Source organism: Macaca fascicularis, chromosome 7 (assembly GCF_037993035.2).
Source record: "Macaca fascicularis isolate 582-1 chromosome 7, T2T-MFA8v1.1".
NCBI lineage: Eukaryota > Metazoa > Chordata > Mammalia > Primates > Cercopithecidae > Macaca > Macaca fascicularis.
Window position 1 is genome coordinate 45,696,877 of NC_088381.1, and position 21,324 is coordinate 45,718,200.

Here is a 21,324-nt window from a genome sequence, read left to right on the forward strand (position 1 = left end):
ACTTACCATATGCCAGATCCATGCACTTGGCTTCCTTCTGGTCTAAGCCCAGACCTGTCTGAGTTCAGAGGCCCTCGCTCAGCATTTCTGGGCTCTGCTGGTGATCTGTCTGCCTGACTTGTCCACTCAAGTAGCTAAGTCAACTATAGCTGCGCAGCTGCTTTGGCCCCATGCTGGATGCACAGCGTGTCTAAAAAGTTTGCAGTTTTCCCTGAACTCTCCTCTGGAAAGGAGACACGAGCAATCTCTGCAGCCCCCAAAACCAGCCAGGAGGTTCTGTCTGCACACTGCAGCCCCCTCTTCTGTTCCCAAAAATGTAATTCTGTGTCAGGAAAATGGACCTTACATCATCCTGAATCCAACCCCAATCTATGGCTCATGGTCTCCTGTCCTTGAGTTTCCTTGGCTTTTGATATTCAAAGTCTGGCATTTTCACTAAAAACACACAACAAACGCAAACAAAACTTTTCACGTAAGCAGCAGCTCTTACAAAAGTTCTTTGTCTTTCAACCCTACCATGACGAAAAAAAGCAAAAATGAACAAACAAAATTCCAGCGCCTCACTTAACTTCCAGGTTCAAGAATGTTGCTATCCTTCCATGAGGCAAGTGCATTAAGATGATCACTGATGTCTTAATGCAGGAAAAATGGTAATGGGGCAAGGAAGCCCAGGGAAGGTGGACTTCAGCTAATATCTTAAAATATGATCCACTACAACATCAGCATTTCTCCAAATGAGATATACTTTTGCTGTCAGATATTTTAACCAACAAATATAACCTACCTATTTTAGTCTCGTTAGGGTGCTATAAGAAAAATACCTACTAAAAAATACAAAAAACTAGCTGGGCGAGGTGGCGGGCGCCTGTAGTCCCAGCTACTGGGGAGGCTGAGGCAGGAGAATGGCGTAAACCCGGGAGGCGGAGTTTGCAGTGAGCTGAGATCCGGCCACTGCACTCCAGCCTGGGCGACAGAGCGAGACTCTGTCTCACAAAGAAAAAAAAAAAAAAAAAATAGAAAAATACCATAGACTGGGTGACTTAAACAGCAAACGTTTATTTTCCACAATTGCAGGTTGGGAAGTCCAAGATGAATGTATGGGCAGATCCAGTGTCTGGTGGAGGTCTGCTTCCTGGGTCACAGATGGCCATCTTTGCTATAGCCTCACATGGGGTGCGAATGAGGGAACTCTCCGGGGTCTCTGTCATAAGGGCACTAACCTCGTTCATGATGGCTACACCTCCACGACCATAATCACCTCCCAAAGACTCCATCTCTTACCCATCACACAGGGGTTAGGACTTCAACATATGATTTTTTGGGGGAAACTCCAGCATGTATTCTGGATATAAAGAAAGAAAAAAATGAAAAGAATTTTGGGCGTCCACAAACATTTAGCCCATAATATTACCATTCTCTTGTATTTTATTTTTATATCATACATAACACATTATGATTATTTTAGGGCATAAAGTTGTCTCCCCCGAATTTATTTATTTTATTATTATTTTAGATGGAGTCTTGCTCTGTTGACCAGGATGGAGTGCAGTGGTACGATCTTGGCTCACTGCAACCTCCACCTCCTGGGTTCACCTCCTGCTTCAGCCTCCCAAGTAGCTGGGATTACAGGCACCTGCCACCATGCCCGACTAATTTTTGTATTTTTAGTAGAGATGGGAGTTCACCATGTTGGCCAGGCTGATCTCGAACTCTTGACCTCAAGTGATCCACCCGCCTCAGCTTCCCAAAGTGCTGGGATTACAGGAGTGAGCCACCACTCCTGGCCCCCTGAATTTGTTATGTAATTTATGTCACAGTATTTATATAATGTTAATGCTTTTGTTACGTATTCCAAGTTGCTTTCCAAATACAGTCACACACCATATGAGGATGTTTCAGTCAACAACAGACTGCCTATATAATGGTGGTCCCATAAGATTCTAATACTGTATGTTCACTACACCCTTTCTATGTTTAGAAATATGGTATTATAATTGCATACAGTATTCAGTACAGTAACATGCTGTACACATTTCTAGATAGGTTATCCCATGTAGCCTAGATGTGAAGTAGGCTATACCATCTAGGTTTGTGTAAGTACACTATGATGTTTTCACAATGACTTATTTCTCAGAATGTGTCCCCATCATGAAGCAACACATGGCTGTAGTTGCAACTGTTTGATTCTAGGATGCTGCTATATTTGGATTAAGCATTGGTGGAGCACATTAAAGACTTCTGCACCTTAAAAAAGTTGTCTGTACTAGCTATCAGCACTTCATCACCTACTACTCTTTCCTCAACTCATTATGCTCTGACTTCTGCCCAAGCCACTCCACTGAAACTGCTTCTGCTAAGAATCTTGCTGCTAAATCTAAGTCCTTCTACTGTTGCTCAGAAGCACTTAGGAGTCTTGAATTCCTCCTCTTCCATGACGCTTCTGTGCTTTCCTGGTTTTCCTCTCCCTACTTTTGGCCCCCTTTACAGGTCTATCCTCCTCTCTATAGTCTCCCATGTGTCCTAGGGATCTGTTCTAGGCCCCAGTGGCCTTCTCCTTGTAAAGACTCTCCTTGGGCAGTCTCAGACATCCCCACTAGATGCTAATGCCTCTGAATGCTCCATTTCCATCTCAGCTTTCTTTGGGGTCCCACATCCATCTGCTCGCTGGACAAGCCCCTCCAGTAGGAGGTCTCAAATCCATCTCAATATAGCAGTGTTGAAAATGAAACTCTTCTTCTTTTTTCACTCCCGCACGTACCCTCTGTTCCCATCTCAGTAAATGGCACCGCTACATATCCAGATGCTCAAGACAGAAGTTGTGGCATTGCTTCCTTCTCTTTCCTTTCCCACATTTAATCAATTCCCTAATCTTGTTGATGCCAGCTCTAAAGGTCTCTTAGATCTGTTCCCGTGTCCCGTGTCCTCTGCCACCATGAATCCAGAGCCCTATCATTCCATCCCTGGATTGCTGAAGCAGCCTCCTCACTTGGCTCCTGGCCTCTAGTCTTGCTTCCCTCCAGTCCATTCTTGATGCTACAGGAAGAGTGAGCTTTCTGGAACACAAATCTAATCACAACCGTTCCCAGCTCAAAACCTGGCAGTACTCTAGTTCTGGTGCCTCAGACTAAAATCCAAGCCCCTTGCTTCCTGAGGCAGAGATTAGTGTATGTGAACTTTTAAAAATAACCATGCAGAAAAACAGATTCTTTGGGATGTGCAGTTCTGTGAATTCTTTTTTTTTTTTTTTTTTTTGAGGTGAAGTCTTGCTCTGTCGCCCAGGCTGGAGTGCAGTGGCACGATCTCGGCTCACTGCAACCTCTGCTTCCTTGGTTCATGCGATTCTCCTGCCTCAGTCTCCCAAGCAGCTGGGACTACAGGCGTATGTCACCACCCACGCCTGGCTAATTTTGTATTTTTAGTAGACACGAAGTTTCACTATGTTGGCCAGGCTGGTCTCGAACTCCTGACCTCAGGTGGTCCGCCCACCTCGGCCTCCCAAAGTGCTGGGATTACAGGCGTGAGCCACCACGCCTGGCTTTCTGTGAATTTTAACACATGTATAGATTCTTGTGGCCACCGCCATCTATCAGTCCCCGAAACACCCTCACGTTATCCTTTCATAGTCCAACTCTCCCTCATCCCTACCCCTATCTTTTTAGGAATGTGATCTTTTGAAAAACAAAAACACCCAAACCCCTTACGGTGTTTTTAATGCCCTTGTCTACCTCTCCTCCCTTTCCTCCAACAACTGCCTTCCCAGACCCCGCAATGCACCTCGCCGGAACTATGCTCAGTTCTTGGGGCGCTCCAGGCCGTACTCCACTTAGCCAAGCTCTCAACCCGCTTCCGGGGGTGGGTTTCCACTGTGCGCCGCAGTACCTAGCGCTTCCCCCACTACAGCCCTTTCACGCTGTGATAATTGCCAGGTTATCTGCCTCTCCCATTACAGTTCCTTCCTCGCAGGGACCGCGTTTAGACCACGGCTGTATCCCTAGAGCGCAGGACGGGCCAAGCCCCGCCCGCCCCGAGGCACCACCGCGCACTCAGCAGCACTGGGTCAAAGCGTTCCCCGCCCGCGCCCAGCGCAGACCTTCGGAGGCGGAACGAGCATGCGCACTAGCAAGGGGCGGGGCGCACGCGGTCCCCCGCCCCCTGCACGCAGCCCCAGGAGGGGGCGGGCCTTGGCCGCTCGCTCGCTCCTTCCCCACACCGCTGCGCTTGCGCGCTGGGGACAACCGTTGCGGGGTGTCCCAGGGTCTGAGGCAGAACGGTCCTCCGCTGACACCTTCCCTTTCGGTCCTGAGGTTTCCGGCCTGGTGGCCCCAGGACGTTCCGGTCGCATGGCAGAGTGCTGCGGACGACGCCTATGAAGTCTTTAGTCCTTCTAGTTGCGCTGTTGCTATGGTCTTCGTCCGTGCCGGCTTATCCGAGTGAGTGACCGGCCTGAGGAGGCAGCGGACCGGGGACACCCTGGGGGAACCTCCCGAGCTCCGCGACCTCGAAGCCTGGCCCTTCTCCCTGGTCCCACATGCCTCCCTCCCCCACTGTCCAGGGTCCTGGCCTCGACGCCGAGGAGTGTCCCTCTCCTCTCCTGGTCAGGGATCGCAGCAACTCAGGCGGCGGGGCCCAGATAAGACGGGAGGCGCCTGCGGGCCGTGGGCGCGGGTGGAATCCCCTCACCTGCCTCTGCCTCTCTGCCCACCCGGTCCTTCCCAGCCATTGGGCGTGTGCAGGGGTCGGGTGGCTGCTGCCAGCCGGCCACGTCGCCAGGTGGCTGGCCAGCCAGGAATGATTTTTACATTTTCAAATGTAAATATGAAATGTACTCCATGACGTGTGGAAAAGCATGACGTACACATTTCATTTTTCGTGAATAAAGTTTTATTGGAACACAACCACGTTCATTCCTTTATGTATTGCCCATGGCTGCTTTCCCACGTTAGAAGGGCGGAGTTAAGTGGTTGCCACACAGTCTGGCCTGCAAAGCGTGAAGTTTTTACTATCTGGCCCTGTGCAGAAAAAGGTTGACCCGTACGGTAAAACATGTAGATTGTGGGTCGCGCTCTGGGACACTCACCTGAGGATGCGCTCCCAGAGAGCATGCTCGCGCACACGGCATTCAAAGCCTTAGTTAAGCAGGATTATAACTTAAGACTTGCCAAGGAGCAATTTTTGTCCCTCCCTGAAAGCTGAAAACCAATAAGGTCAAATTCAGGGGTGCTAAGACTTTACTATATTAACAATATCATGTGGACACTTTGAGGCACTTAGTATTTAAGTCAGGTACGTGAGGCTTGCCTATTTAGTCTAACTGTAGTTCATTGTGGCATTTAGTATGTTGCAGTTTGGTTTCACTTAATAAACACAATTTAACAGGTGTGAAAAAAGCACTATCGTGCATGCTGATTATGCAAATCTATATTTCAGAATTGCTAAATGATCCTAGTTAAAAATCAGATTTAAAAACTGAAAATACAACACAATCTAAATTATGAATAGTGGTGGGAAAAGTTCTAGATGAAGTGTCCTAGGTAACTAAAGTTAGCTCTTTAAATACTAGCACTTATGATTTATAGCTGTTTTTAATAAAAAGTTTTCTAACATTTTTCTTCCTTGACATAAAGGACCAGAACATAATGAAGATGCTACTGTCTTTTGGTGTCTGATGATCATTATTACTAACACCAGTTATTGTATTTTGGTAGTTGTAGATCAGCAAGTCACAAGTGACTGACATGTATGGAGACTTGAAATGACTTTAACACTGTCACACAGTACACTCTGGGACTGTTGGGTAGGAGTCCCTGGACACCCACTTAACTCAGTGCAGTCTCTTACCTAACACTATAAATTACCCCTCTCCTCCTTCCCCCTTCCGCCTTTCCTCTTCCCCTCCCCCTCCCCCTTCCCTCCCCCCCCCCCCTTTTTTTTTTTCCTGAGACAGGGTCTCACTCTCTGGCCCAGACTCTCTGGCCCAGACTAAAGTACAGTGGCCGGATCTCGGCTCATCGCAACCTCTGCCTCCCAGGCTCAAGGGATTCTCTCGCCTCAGCCTCCTGAGTAGCTGGGATTACAGGCGCAGGCTGTATTTTTTGTATTTCTAGTAGGGACGGGGTTTCACCGTGTTGTCCAGGCTGTTCTCGAGCTCCTGACCTCAAATGATCCATCCGCCTCGGCCTCCCAAAGTGCTGGGATTACAGGCTTGAGCCACTGTGCCTGGCCAGCCTGTTCTCTTTCTTTGTACCCTGTTTGCTAATCTTTCTTGGGAAGAAAGAAAAGCGTTGTAGGAAATGAAAAGACACTTCCCAGAAAAAGGAGTAATTTTGTGTTGAATATATAGATGTTATAAGACATAAGGAAACTATGTACAGGTTGTAATAATAGAAGATGTCTTGGAATATGTAATTACCTCTCTTCTACAGAAGTGGATTAAGGAATATATAGAGCAGGCAGTGGTACATGGCTGCTTTCTCTGTATGTCTCTCTACTTTTTCTCTAATTTTAATTTTGTTTTTAAAGTAAGTATACCAAAATAAATATATCATTGAGCTTGATGTAAACCAGCTATGCATTCTTTTATATGGCCACTATTCAAACAATTGTTGGCGAGATGCAAAAGATAAGGCACATAGGTTTTTATAATGAAAAGTAGAGCTTTGACACATTTTTTTCTAAACTACTAGACGGTTTTGAGGTTATATTACACAAACATCACAGGTGGATTAAGTAACTGCATTTATTAAGTAACTGTATTAAGTAACTGCATTTATTGAAAACCTCAGTACTTCTTGTATCTGCCTATACCTTTCTAACAGGCCCAATCCAAGTTTAGCTAGTATTTATTTAATCTAAATTCAGTTAGACATAAATGCAGCTTGGGTATAGAGAAGTGGGCACTCCTTTACATACACACACACACATCCTGATGGTGCTGGATAAACAGCGTTTTACTGTATAAAATTTTAATACATTCAGTTTCCTGTACCTGATTTTTCCATAGTTTTAAATACCTTCCCATTTTTAAATTTTTAAATGGGAAAGTATTTAATGTATTCCCTCTTTAATGTATTTACACTGTGCAACTTACTTTACTTCTTAATGAGAATTCTTTTTACTTTAAAAAAAAATGCACAGGCGGGGCGTGGTGGCTTACTCCTGTAATCCCAGCACTTTGGGAGGCTGAGGCAGGCAGATCACCTGAGCCCAGAAATTCAAGACCAGCCTGGGCAACATGGCAAAACCCTGTCTTTACAAAAAATAAAAAAATTAGCCAGATGTGGTGGGGCACGCCTGTAGTCCCAGCTATTCAGGAGGCTGAGGTGGGAGGATCACCTGACCCCAGGAGGTAGAGGTTGCAGTGAGCTGAGATGGCACCACTGTATTCCAGCCTGGCTGACAGAGCGAGACCTTGTCTCAAAAAAAAAAAAAAAGCACAGTAACTTTCAAAGTAATGTTAACATAATAGTTATATATTTAAATAATAACTACTATTAAAATTATATAATTTGCCTTTTATAATTTTAAGTCATCAAATATTCATGGATTGGGAGTGTAAACTAATTAAAATTAAAGTGTATTAATATTAATATATTAACATTTAAATTATTCAAAATTTGCATAATATTTATAAATAAAATTAAAATATTAATTTTGGGGTATCTCCCAAATAAATTATTTCCTTTAGATCATCTCTTGGTATAGACTAGGAAAAACAGGGTTAGTCTAGGATTACAAAAGCTCTTATTTCTAGATTGTTATTATAAGAAGGCTCAATATGTCAGTCTTTGGCTTCTGTCATTGTCTTTAGGAAGGATTTTGTCTTAATGAATCACACAAGGTAAGAGAATCAACCAGCAGCAATTGTTTGAATCTATCACGAAATAAATTAAAAGGAAAAGAATATTTCTTTTATTTCAAATACATTGTAAAGGTAAAGTTCACTGGGATCTGGTGCTGCAAGTTCACTTAGTGTCCAAGGCTATATAGCATTTAGAAGGGTTTCTCAAACCTGTCAAACTGTCATGACACACTTTGTTAATGTTTGAGATAATGAGGAGCATGTCATGTAATAGGCAAGTGTCAAGAGAGTAGTCTGTGGGGGAGTAGCAGGAAGTTTCATTAGCCTGTCCACTGATGTTTTATGGGGAAAAAAGTCTTGTCTTTCTGTTCTTTTGATCCTATTATCCCTTAAATGGATATACTTTAATCTCTTGATAATATATGTGAAATTAAACTAAAGCAACAATTTTTTCATATCCAAATAAAATACTAGTTATTTGAAAAGAAAATATTTTCTTTTTTTTTTTTTTTGAGACGGAGTCTCGCTCTGTCGCCTAGGCTGGAGTGCAGTGGCGCGATCTTGGTTCACTGCAAGCTCCGCCTCCCGGGTTCACGCCATTCTCCTGCGTCAGCCTCCCAAGTAGCCGGGACTACAGGCGCATGCCACAACGCCCGGCTAATTTTTTTTTGGTATTTTTGGTAGAGACGGGGTTTCACCGTGTTAGCCAGGATGGTCTCGATCAGCTGACCTCGTGATCCGCCTGCTTCGGCCTCCCAAAGTGCTGGGATTACAGGCATGAGCCACCGCGCCCGGCCTTTTTTTTTTTTTTTTTTTTTAAAAACACACTATTTAGCCTAAGCATAGTTTTTTCTGAGGCTCAAATATTCATACCGCGACCATTTGGAGACACTGTAAGCTGTCTTCTCTTGTTCTTTTGATAGGATCCCGTATATTTTTAAAGACTTCTTGTTTTCTGATGTTAACTGATTGTTCCAAGCCCCCTTTGTGTCTTTCCCACTCTGTGTCTTTCTCACTCTGAATGGAATTAACTGTCTTTCCAAGGGAATGGAGAACATGGTATGAGAGACCAAAGCGCTTGCGATACATTCTAGACTGCTGCAGTGGGGAAATATTGTTATTTTTGTCATTTTAGTGAACAGAACTAGAAGAGAGAGATTTAAAGTCATGAGTTTATTTTGGTTCCAATTATAACATTACTCATAGAATGCATCTTGATTTTTAACTCTTTATCCACACTAGAATTGTAACATCATTTAATGAGGCTATTTTGGTTGTCTATTGTAGAGTAAAAGACTGCTCCCCAAATTTATCATTTTTCATGATTCTTTGGGTTCACTAGACTCAGCTGGGCAGCTCCGCTTCATATGGTATAGCTGAGATCACTCACGCAGCTGCATTCAGCTGGAAATTCAAATGGATAGGAACATCCAAGATGGCGTCTCATCCTCCAGGGTCTTTACATGACTTCTCATCTTTCAGTACTCTAGCCCAAGTTTCTTTACGCCATGGCAGCTTGCTTCCGAGAAGGAGATTTATAAACCCCAACATGGATGCTCTTACTAAGCCTATACTGTATCAAACTTGCTAATGTCCTGTAGGCCAAGACAAGTCACATCTGGCAAGCCCATATCCAGTGTGAGAAGACACTACCCGAGAACATGAATACCAGAAAGTGCAAAGTTACATTTCTTTAACTGGAACACTTGATTAATATGAACATAATTACTTGTTTATTTACCTGTCAGCAAAAATTAAGATTGGCATAATAATAAATTATAGGAAAATTGCTGGATAAGATTTAATATTTCCTTTTATGATCATTTCTTGAGTAGACCTCAGTAATTAAGCACAATTATTAGTACTTTGACTTGGAAATACAGTACTTTAGCTCAATTCGTTTTAAAATTTTAACCTTCATAAAAGTTCATTTTAATTTGAAGGTGTTGGATGTTTTAACTGGTAGTTCTTGCATGATGACAGCTTTCAGTTATTAATTCTTACTTTAGTACTTAACTGCTGTAGAATAAGGGAAGTTTATTCCTTATGAGTCCACTTCATGGCATGTATAGAAAATACAAGCAATTTGTTCTCCAAATTACGGACATTCAGCCAGAGTGTGTGGACTATCTGTAAGTGATGGATGCTTGGGTATATGTTTAAGTTTTATATACATGAGTTCTTTTTGAATAAAGTTATTCTGTTTTCACTATATCATTGTAATAAAAATCCTAGTTATATTCAAATCTTTAACAAAATGAGCATCCACAATTCTTGGTTAAATTTTGGGTGCAATCAGCAGTTGCCATATCAAGGTTACTGGCCAAAAGTAAAGTAGAAATGTATGTGTATCTACACAATGGAATATTATTTGGCCATAAAAATGAAGTACTGATACAAGCTACAATATGGATGATCTTGAAGACATTATGCTAAGCGTAAGAAGCCACTCATAAAAGGACACATATCGTATGATTCCATTTATATGAAATGTCTAGCATAGGAAATGCGTAGGTACAGAAAGTAGATTAGTGGTTGTACAGGGGCTGGAAGATAGGGGATATGGGAAATGGGTTTTATTGTGGGGTGACAAAACTGCTTTAAACTTAGACTGTGGTGGTGATTGCACTACTCTGTGAACATACTGAAAATGATTGAATTACATACTTTAAGATAAATAAAAGGTAAATTATGGAGGTATTTTAATATTAAGATTGTGATTTACTTACGTTAAAATTATGTCAATGAGGTGTTACTTTCGAGATTGATAAAATTCAATGAAAGGTAATTAGTAGGACTTAAGTTTATGTGATCTAAACTTATATTAGGCTATTTAGTAAGGGGCAGTTACAAGAAGTATGGGGGCTTTCTGAGAACTGGAGCTATTTCACCATGATATTTATGATGTTATTTTATATAAACTTCACACTCAGAAATTTAGAAAGACGTAGTAAGCTGTGTCTTTTATTATAAAAAACTGCCTACTTTGCCTAAAATAAAAGAACATTCTTATTACTCATTTAAAATTTTCTCTTTAGTAATTGTTAGACAATTAGCCAGAAACTGCTCCCCACACAATAGTTTTTAGACTAGCAGATTTATTTTTAAACATAACATGACATCTAGTTTTCTTCCTCTGTATTCTTCTGTAGAAATGTTTTACCTGTGATTATTTTCTTAAGATAAATTACTAGAGGTGCAATTAATTTACATACCTTCCAGCATTCTGTTCATTCATTCAGTTATTCATTTAACAAATACTTTTTGACTGTCTAGTATGGTTCTAGGCACTGGGTAAAACAGAGTGTATAATGAACAAATTAGATGTGTCACAGCTCTCAAAGAGCTTACTAAGTGTAACAGTTAACAAACATTAAACAAACAAACACAGTTGGAACTGTCTAAATTCTATAAAGAAAAGATCAGTATGCTAGAGAGAGACTAAAGAAGGATCTAGGAATTAAAAGGGGAGTGAGGATGGAACTTATTTTTTTTTTCTTTATTTCTTCTAGACAAACAAAAAAAACAGGATCCATGTGCAGAACGTGCAGTTTGTTACATAGGTATACGTGTGCATGGTGGTTTGCTGCTTCTACTGGCCCATCCTCAAAGTTCCCTCCCCTCACCCCCACCCACCAACAGGCCGTGGTGTGTGTTCTCCAGGGGCTGGGGGATAGGGGATATGGGAAATGGGTTTTATTGTTCCCTCTGTGTAGGATGGAACTTATTTTACTAAGGAAGTAACATATACACATGCCAATCCTAGGTTTTATCATTTAAAAATATTTGCCTACTTGACTGGCAAAACAAAAATTGTTTTTAATTTGCATATCTTTTATGAAAAATGAGTTTTAGCAAGTTTTCATACAAATTGGCTTTTATGTTATTCTCTTCCTCCTTTAATTGGTCATTCTATGAAAAGGAAATATATTTCACATGTATTATTTATTGAATGAAGTTTTAAATTTTTATTTATTTATCTGTTATTTTATTTTATTTTTTTGAAACAGAGTTTCATTCTTGTCCCCCAGGCTGGAGTGCAATGGTGCAACCTTGGCTTACTGCAACCTCCACCTCCTGGGTTCAAGTGATTCTCCTGTCTCAGCCTCTAGAGCAGCTGGGACTACAGGCGTGTGTCACCATGCCCAGTTAATTTTTGTATTTTTAGTAGAGATAGGGTTTCACCATGTTGGCCAGGCTGGTCTTGAACTCCTGACCTCAGGTGACCAACCGGCTCCCATCTCCCAAAGTGCTGAGATTACAGGCGTGGGCCACCAAGCCCAGCCTGAAGTTTTATATTTCATTGCTCATTTTAAATTATGATTTTATTATTTTCCTCATCATAAACTCAAAAGTAATTAACTTGCCTTTTATTTCTGTGTGAACTGGATTTATTTGTTTGTAAGTCATTGACTGTCAGTTACTCATACTTTGTAGTAAGAAAACACTGTGGATTATTTTCAGTATTACTAGATACATCTTAATATGCGAAAGGGATGCGTTTTGGTCCATTTGATGATAGAACAAAATTTGGTCATATTTAAGTTAATTTAATTTTAATATTTACATGTAGTTTAAAATATTTTGGTCCAGTTGACAGCACAATTTCAGATATTGTATTTATTTATTTGATTTTATTTAATGTTCACATGTATTTTAAAACAGAGTGGTATCCCTGCAGAATAATTTTATCACAACACTAATACAGCTTTGCCAGCATCCTTGTATCATTTCTTTATGACAACATTGTGTAGTTGTTACAAGCACCTGCTTTGAAGTAAGGTAGCCTGTGTTCAAATCCCATCCTTATAAGTTGAATATAATCTTAAGCAAATTGCTTATCCTTTCTAAGTATCTTCCTTTTCTTCTTTGACAGAGTACTTCTCACATTCAAAGTTCTGGGTATAGTGCCTGGCACATGATCATTCAATCAGTGGAAGCTATTAGGATCTTTTTTTTTGTTTTTTGTTTTTTTTTTTTTGATACGGAGTCTCCCTCTGTCGCCCAGGCCGGAGTGCAGTGGTGCGATTTTGGCTCACTGCAAGCTCCGCCTCCTGGATTCACGCCATTCTCCTGCCTCAGCCTCCCGTGTAGCTGGGACTACAGGCGCCCGCCACTGCACCCGGTTAATTTTTTGTATTTTTAGTAGAGACGGGGTTTCACTGTGTTAGCCAGGATGGTCTCGATCTCCTGACCTCATGATTGACCCGTCTCGGTCTCCCAAAGTGCTGGGATTACAGGCGTGAGCCACCGCGCCCGGCCTGCTATTTGGATTTTTTAAATCATTATCTTCCATTTCTCCTTTGGATTTCCTACTGCTTTTGTTCCTACAGTTATTTAGTACCATTTTGTTTACCTTCTTATCATGTCTGTTGTGTGACAGTTCTTCCTGTACTATTTCAAGAAGAGAAGTGCAGGCAACCTCAGGCTCACCTTCAGGCCCCATGTCTGAGATTCCAGCAAAATCCCAAGCCTGCTTAGCAGTTAGCCATCCTGCTTATAAGAGGCACTGGAGAGCAGCATCATGGTTTCCCAAGCTGGAGATTCTTACCTGAGCCAGAGCCATGTTCTAGGACATTGCCATGTTTGCCTGAATCACTTACTAGTAAAACTAGATGGGATATTATAAAGTATGCCAGTGTAGACTATGAATCTCCAAGTATAATAACACAACTTCTAGCAGGATTGTCTGTTCTTTGTAAGCATTTGAATTTTGTTCAGCTTTCTAGCACCTCCTGAAGGATGGAGAAAAACAGGTTTTCACAGTGGCCACAGCCATCTGTAGGGACAGTTGAGGCTCCACTATCTTACTACCTTGACTGCTAACATTTTTATAAAGATCAAATTGATTTGCAAGAGCAGACCTGATTAGTAGAACTGACAAGGTCAACATGAAATAGGGAGATGTTTTAGGGGACAAAAGCAGGAGGTAGAAGGTGTATGGAGAAAGGATGGATTTAACAGTAGAAAAGTATGGAGCCAAGCGTACATGAAGAACAGAGGAAAATCGAGGTAGGAGGTAGGGCACTCTGTTGCTAGGCAGCCAAGAACAGGCTTTTGGGTGTTGCCTGAGTAACAATAGAAGGGGATAATAAATATTTCAGTTTGTTAAGGAATCAGCTAGTATTATCTCCTTTTCCTGTCCTTTGGCACTCTAACTCACCTAATATCCACCTGGGTATCTTATTTACTACTTTGAGAAGAGGCAAGCTAAATGGTTTGAAAAGCAAGTGTTTAGCAGACTATAATCTAATGGCAATGTCTTTTTAAAAGTGTTGAAACCTTTGTTGGTTGTACATTTTAGATTTGCTTATTATAGTTTCTTACAATTAAAATATTTTTCAGATTTTAAAAAACATTTTATTATGGAAACATTTAAATATGTACACAAGTACAAAGAATTACATAATCTCCACATACTTGTAATAGCTTCAGTTATTACCATTATTAGCACTTCAATAGTTTTTGGGGAACAGGTGGTTTTTGGTTACATGGGTAAGTTCTTTAGTGGTGATTTCTAGCTTTAGTTATTATTAATTCATGATCAATCATATTTCATTGATAGCTCTGCCCACATTCCTTTTCCTCTCACTTCCCTGGACACCCTCCCCAATTTCTTGGGCTTGGATTATGTAGAAGCAAATTCTAGACATCATATAATTTTATCGGCATATACTAAAGCACTAAAATATAAGGAGTTTACAAAACACAAAACAATGTAATTTTTTACTTACAAAAATAATTCCTTAATATTATCAAATATCTGGTTAGTGTTTTCTGATTGTCTTTCTCTTTTTCCAGTTTGATAGAATCGGAATTCAAGTAAGATTTATACATGTAACTTATTGATATACCTGTTAATTCTCTTTTAATCTATAGTTCTTCCTCCATCTCTGTTTTTTCCCTTGCAATTTAATTGTTGAGGAAACTGGGTCACACATCCTTTAGTTTCTCACAGTCTAGGTTTTGCTGATTACATCCCCATGGTGTAGTTTAATATCTCCCTTATTGTCCTATATATTTTCTGTATATTGTTAGTTATATCTAGGGAGACCTACTGGATTCAGATTTGACTTTTTTTTTTTTTGCAAGACTATTTCATAGGTGGTGTTGTGTTCTTCCATCAGAAAACACATAATGTCTGATTTTGTACCTTTTTAGATATACATAGTCATAGAAAATTATTGCAAAATTATCATATTTTAATTATAAATGACTTTTTAAATTATTAGCTGGAATCATTTATAAATTGAAACCTTTCTTCCTTTTGAGCTACTTTTCCATATTCATTTGGGTCCATTTCTATATTTTCTGTTCTGCTCCATTCATCTGTTCATGGCCAGTGCTATACTATTTTTCATAATAGAGGCTTTATAGTATATTTAAATATTTGATTTTAATATCTGATAGGGATAGGCTTTGTTTTCCTGGCTGTTCTTATTTGTTTTTCCAAATAAACTTTATAATTCATTTTTCTAACTCCAGAAAAAATTAATGACATTTTTAGAAACATATTAAATGTATAAATTAAAAGAGAGGATATGACATCTAAGCATCTTTATGATGTTGAATCTTCTCATCTGAGAGCATGGTATAGCTTTCTATTTGTTGATATTTATGTTTTTCAAAAGATTTTATTATATTCCTGTATTAGTTTGCTGTAGCTCCTATAACAAATTACCACAAACTTGATGGTTTAAAACAGCAAAAATTTATTCTCACAGTTCTAGAGGCCAGAAGTCTGGAATCCATTTCCCTGAGCCAAAACCAAGGCATAGTCTGGGCCATGCTCCCTCTGGAAGCTCAATGAAAAAATATGCTCCTTGCTTCTTCTAGTTTCTGGTGGCTGCCTACCTTCCTTGACTTGTGGCCACATCAGTCTAATCTCTGCCTCTTCCTCCACATTACCTCTTCCTCTTCTGGGTGTGTGTCAGATCTCTCTGTGTCTCTCTCTTATGAGAACATTTGTGATTGGATTTAGAGTCCACCCAGGTAATCTAGAATAATTGCCCCATGTCAAGAAACTTAATTTAACCACATCTGCAAAGACTCTTCTTTCTTAAGGTAATATTTACAGGTTCTAGGGTGATATCTTTGAATATTCATTATTTAGCCTACTATAACTCTTCATATTGATTTTGGCATGTTTTTGATATTTTATGATTATGTATGTATATATAAAATTCCAGGCTGGAGTGTAATGGAAAGATCATGGCTCACTGCAGCCTCAACCTCCCTAGGCTCAAGCAATCCTTTCACCTCAGCCTTCTCACTAGCTGGGACTACAGGCATGTGCCACCATGCCCAGCTAATTCTTGTACTTTTATAGAGTTGGAGTTTTACCATGTTTCCCAGGCTGGTCTCGAACCACTGGGCTCAAGCCATCCACCTGCCTCGGCCTCTCAAAGTGCTGGGATTACAGGTGTGAATGAATTCACACAGCCAATATTTTGTTTCATTTTTCTGTTATGTAAACAACATCTTATTTCTCATATCTTCTAAGCAGTTTATATTTATATATTTATTTTGGTATATTGATTTTTATGACTTGCTATTTATGAAATTCTCTTACTAATTGTAGTAGCTTTTCAATGGATTCTTTTGTGTCATCTGTATTTATAATCCTATCATCTGTATATAAACATAGTTTTACCTCTTTCTTTCCAATTCTCATGTCTCCAATTATTTTCGCTTGTCTAATTGCATTGACTAGTATCGCCAACATGATGTTAAATATTAATAGAAATGAAGATATTAGGTATTCTTATCTTGTTCCTGTCTTTAGCGGAAAAGCTTTTGCTGTTTCCCACTAAATAAGATGCAAAGTATATTTTAATGTTCCTTTTACGGAACATGTTTTTCTATATAATGTTAAGGGAAATTTATATTTAAAATGAGAAATGTAAGCAGTTACCTTTATAAAGAATAATATCTTATGAGTGCTGTGTAGCTTTGAAAGTGTTTTAAAATATCTAATTTATTTGGTTCTGTGAGATAAAAAGGCAAGTGTAGTATCTTAGCTTTATAGTTAAGTGAATATCCAGATAAGTTAAATAATGACCTAAGGTAATGCTGCTATAAATTGGTAGAGCCAGGACCAGGATCAAATATTTTATTTTCACTGCACAAGGCATATTCATTTTACCCAATATTTTCCTTCATGAAGACTCTGATTCGGGACAATGCATTTTATAAATATGAGTTTACATAAATAAGTTATTTTCCTTTTAAAAATGTGATTTGTATACAATTTTTGTTTGCCATTAAAAAATAAAGGAGAAAAAATACTTGAAACTTAAAAAAATAAATGTGACTTATAATGGTTTACTATATTAAATGATTGGGGTGTGTGTGTGTGTGTGTGTGTGTGTGTGTGTGTGTGTGTGTGTGTTTAGGGAGTAAAACATTATAGTTAAAGTCTAAAATCTCCTCTACTGACCACATTGAGTCCCACTACCTCTCCTCAGATGCAACTGCCCATATAAGTTTAGTATATTATCATTCCAGTCCATTAAAAAAATCTGCAGTTCACAGACAAAATATATGATGCTATGTGAGTGATTTTAAAAAAGTATCATAAGGATAGCATCAAACTCTACTCTATGGTCTATACTTTCTTTTTCACTTATCATCATCATATGGATCTTAGGAGTATACAAGGCTTTTCTAAGCATTACATAAAGTGAGAATTTATTTTTAGAATCAAGACTTCTGGACGTGTGGTATCTTTCCACTAACCACATTGGCTCACTAAACTGTTCTCATTAAGAATTTTTTAAAATTTAGAAATATGGCTTCAATTTTGATTAAATGTCTATCTGGTCTTTCTAAGTTGTAACAGAATAAAGAAGAGAGGAGAAACATGTAAATACAAGGCAGTTTTTGAGTATTTTGTACTTACCAAAAAGCTAAATAAAAGTGCCTCCTGAACAGAAAGTTTATTACTTTATTTAACCTGCAGGGGGATGGTTCAGGTAGGAGTAATGCATTAGTATTTGGTAAAAAGTGATTTACTTCCCTGAATTAAATCAATTTGTATACTTGAAAATGGCAAACCTTAAAATTGCACATAGTGAAAAATCACAGCACTTAAAATTAAAATACCCTGATTCAGGAGTAGTTGAACAGAATTCCAGAATATCTTAATATCTTACTATCTTTTCTGTTCTCCACGCTGGAAATGAGAGGCTTTACTGCTCAGATGCTGCAAAATAGGAGTATAAATAGAACTACCTTTTTTTGGCTTATCAAAATATTTTATTTTAAGAGACCCCCCAAAAAAAGACCCTCCAAAAAAAGATGCCCCAACAATACTCTTGGGTTTTTTTTTTTTTTTTGGTCTTTTCTGTATTTTTTTTTTTAATCAACTAAAAACAATTTGATGCTTAAAATAAAACTACTCCATGATTCAGGAGTAGTTGAACAGAATTCCAGCATATCTTAATACCTTATTTTCTTTTCTGTTCTCCACGTTGGAAATGAGAGGCTTTACTGCTCAGATGTTGCGAAATAGGAGTATAAATAGAACTACCTTTTTTTTTTTGCTTATTAAAATATTTTATTTTAGGAGACCCCTCAAAAAAAGACCCTCCACATTAGATAGATGCCCCAACAATACCCTTGGGCTTTTTTTGTCTTTTCTGTATTTTTTCCTTTTTAAGCCAACTAAAACAATTTGATACTTAAAATAAAAGACAGGAAATATTTCCTGAGTAGACTTTAGTTAAGAATATATATATATTTTTGATCTGGGGGCGGGTAAGGAGAAGTAAGGTGCCACCAGCGGTTCATGAAGTAGAACTACCATTTTGTTGTTAAGAGTGAAATGTTGATGATTTAGACCAGGAATTGACAAACTTTTTCTGTAAAGGGTCATACAGTATTTCCAGCTTTGCAGGTTATGTGGTCTCTTACAATTACTCTAGTGTTGCAGGCAAAAGCACCTGTAGATAATATGTAAACAAATGGGCAAGACTCACTGGGTGCCAATAAAACGTTACTTAATAAAGCAGTTGAGTGGATATGAGTCACAGACTATAGTTAGATCTTTGAATGAAAATCTTTGATGAAAATATTGCATTTTCATCATACAGATACACTAGATGTAAATAACCTCACGAGCATAGAAAATAGTAAAATAATTAGAAAGTGATGAGTTTGGAATATTTATTACCTTTGCTTTTAATATAATTTATTTGATTGTAATGTAGATAAGTTAATTTTTAAATAATGTCTGTGTTTAACATCTGGCTCACAAAATTCATAAAAATTTAACAATGGGCTCTAGTGAACCAGTATAAGCCTACTCCAGCACACCACTGTGTTAGAGGACATAATCAAGAATTTTGGTTTAATAAGTTGCCTGTTGAATCATAAGTTATATGAGAGAATAAAAGCAAAAATCATAAGTTATATGGGAGAATGAAAGCAAAAATGTAGAGAGAATGGTGTTAATATGCAACTTTTGCACTAATCTTGCTCACCTGTTTTAATAAGAACCTGAAGAAATAATTTTGTTTATTTAAGTGAAAGTTGACTCTGTGTCAAAGGTGCTTTGCATATTGGTTCTTTATTTCAATTTTTAAGTGATAGCATATGAAATAAATTTTGGTCAGTAGATTTTGTCAATGTGTTATATATAATAATAAATGTTACTTATTATTTGTTTGATTTCTTTTCCCTTAAGGCATAACTGTGTCACCTGATGAAGAACAAAACTTGAATCATTATATACAAGTTTTAGAGAACCTAGTACTAAGTGTTCCCCCTAAGGAGCCAGGTCGTGAGAAAAAATCTAACTCTCCAAAACATGTTTATTCTATAGCATCGAAGGGATCAAAATTTAAGGAGCTAATTACACATGGAGACACATCAACTGAGAATGATGTTTTAACCAATCCTATCAGTGAAGAAACTACAACTTTCCCTACAGGAGACTTCACACCGGAAATAGGAATGAAAAAACACATGGAAAGTACCCCATTCTGGTCGATCAAACCAAACAATGTTTCCATTGTTTTACATGCAGAGGAACCTTATATTGAAAAGGAAGAGCCAGAGCCAGAGCCAGAGCCAACTGCAAGACAAACTGAGGCACCAAGAACGTTGCCAGTTGTTACTGAATCATCTACAAGTCCATATGTCACCTCATACAAGTCACCTGTCACTACTTCAGATAGGAGCACTGGCATTGAGATCTCTACAGAATCAGAAGATGTTCCTCAGCTCTCAGGTGAAACTGCAATAGAAAAATCCAAAGAACTAACGTTTGGAAAGCACCCAGAGAGTTGGAATAATGATGACATTTTGAAAAAAATTTTAGATATTAATTCACAAGTGCAACAGGCACTTCTTAGTGACACCAGCAACCCAGCATATAGAGAAGATATTGAAGCCTCCAAAGAGCACCTAAAACGAAGCCTTGCTCTAGCAGCAGCAGCAGAACATAAATTAGAAACAATGTATAAGTCCCAGTTATTGTCACCAGGACAAACAAGTAATAAAATTGATGATATTGAAACTGTTATTAACATGCTGTGTAATTCTAGATCTAAACTCTATGAATATTTAGATATTAAATATGTTCCACCAGAGATGAGAGAAGAAGCTGCTACAGTATTCAATACATTAAAAAATATGTGTAGATCAAGGAGAGTCACAGCCTTACTAAAAGTTTATTAAACAATAATATAAAAATTTTAACCTACTTGATATTCCATGACAAAGTTGATAAGCAAACTGCATTTTTTCACAGGAGAAATAAGCATATTCGTAATTTCAAAAGTTGTATAAAAATATTTTCTATTGTAGTTCAATTGTGCCAACATCTTTATGTGACATGTGTTATGAACAATTTTCATATGAGCTAAAAACCTAATTTAAAATAAAATTTTGGTTCAGGAGTTTGTAGTTTTTTCTCATTAATTTTAAATGTTGTGAAGATCTTTACAATGTTTAAGCTTTGATTTTGCTTGAATATATTAGTTAAATTCATACATTTTATGAGTTAAGAGACTGTGTGTGCTCTCTATAGCTAGTTTTAAATAAAATAATTGTATATACATAAAGTGTAAAATTTTGGGGCATATGCTCTTTATTATTTCAGATAATCTGAGTTTTCTGTCTTTTTTAATTTTTTTTTTTTTTTTTTTTTTTTTGAGACAGAGTCTCACTGTCATGCAGGCTTGAGTGCAGTGGTGCAATCTCAGCTCACTGCAACCTCTGCCTCCCGGGTTCGAGTGATTCTGCTGCCTCAGTCTCCTGAGTAGCTGGGATTGCAGGCGCCCATGACCACGCCTGGCTAATTTTTATATTTTTAGTAGAGACGGGGTTTCACCATGTTGGCCAGGCTGGTCTCAAAACTCCTGACCTCAGGTGATCCACCCGCCTCAGGCTCCCAAAGTGCTGGGATTACAGGCATGAGCCAGTGCGCCTAGGGAGTTTTCTGTCTTAATAGCCTAACTTGGGGCTTGTATCTGCACTTTTATTTGGATATAGGTGTGCCTCCTTTGAAATGTAGATAATAT

At 38.7% G+C, this 21,324-nt stretch overlaps 1 protein-coding gene across 1 annotated transcript; it reads left to right on the forward strand.

Moving 5' to 3' along the window:
• Positions 1-4,220: 4,220 nt before the first annotated feature.
• On the forward strand, positions 4,221-20,697 carry SPESP1 (sperm equatorial segment protein 1). The gene is made up of 2 exons (XM_045395653.3): positions 4,221-4,430; positions 19,485-20,697. Exons 1-2 carry the CDS (start codon positions 4,367-4,369, stop codon positions 20,477-20,479), a joined length of 1,059 nt encoding a protein of 352 aa, XP_045251588.1. The 5' UTR covers positions 4,221-4,366; the 3' UTR covers positions 20,480-20,697.
• The last annotated feature ends 627 nt before the right edge of the window (positions 20,698-21,324 follow it).

Excerpts from the sequence above, each read along its gene's own strand:
- SPESP1 (XM_045395653.3), top strand. The coding sequence starts at position 4,367 with ATGAAGTCTTTAGTCCTTCTAGTTGCGCTGTTGCTATGGTCTTCGTCC. Across the intron at positions 4,431-19,484 it reads GTCCGTGCCGGCTTATCCGA|GCATAACTGTGTCACCTGAT; the intron begins GTGAGTGACCGG and ends TTTTCCCTTAAG.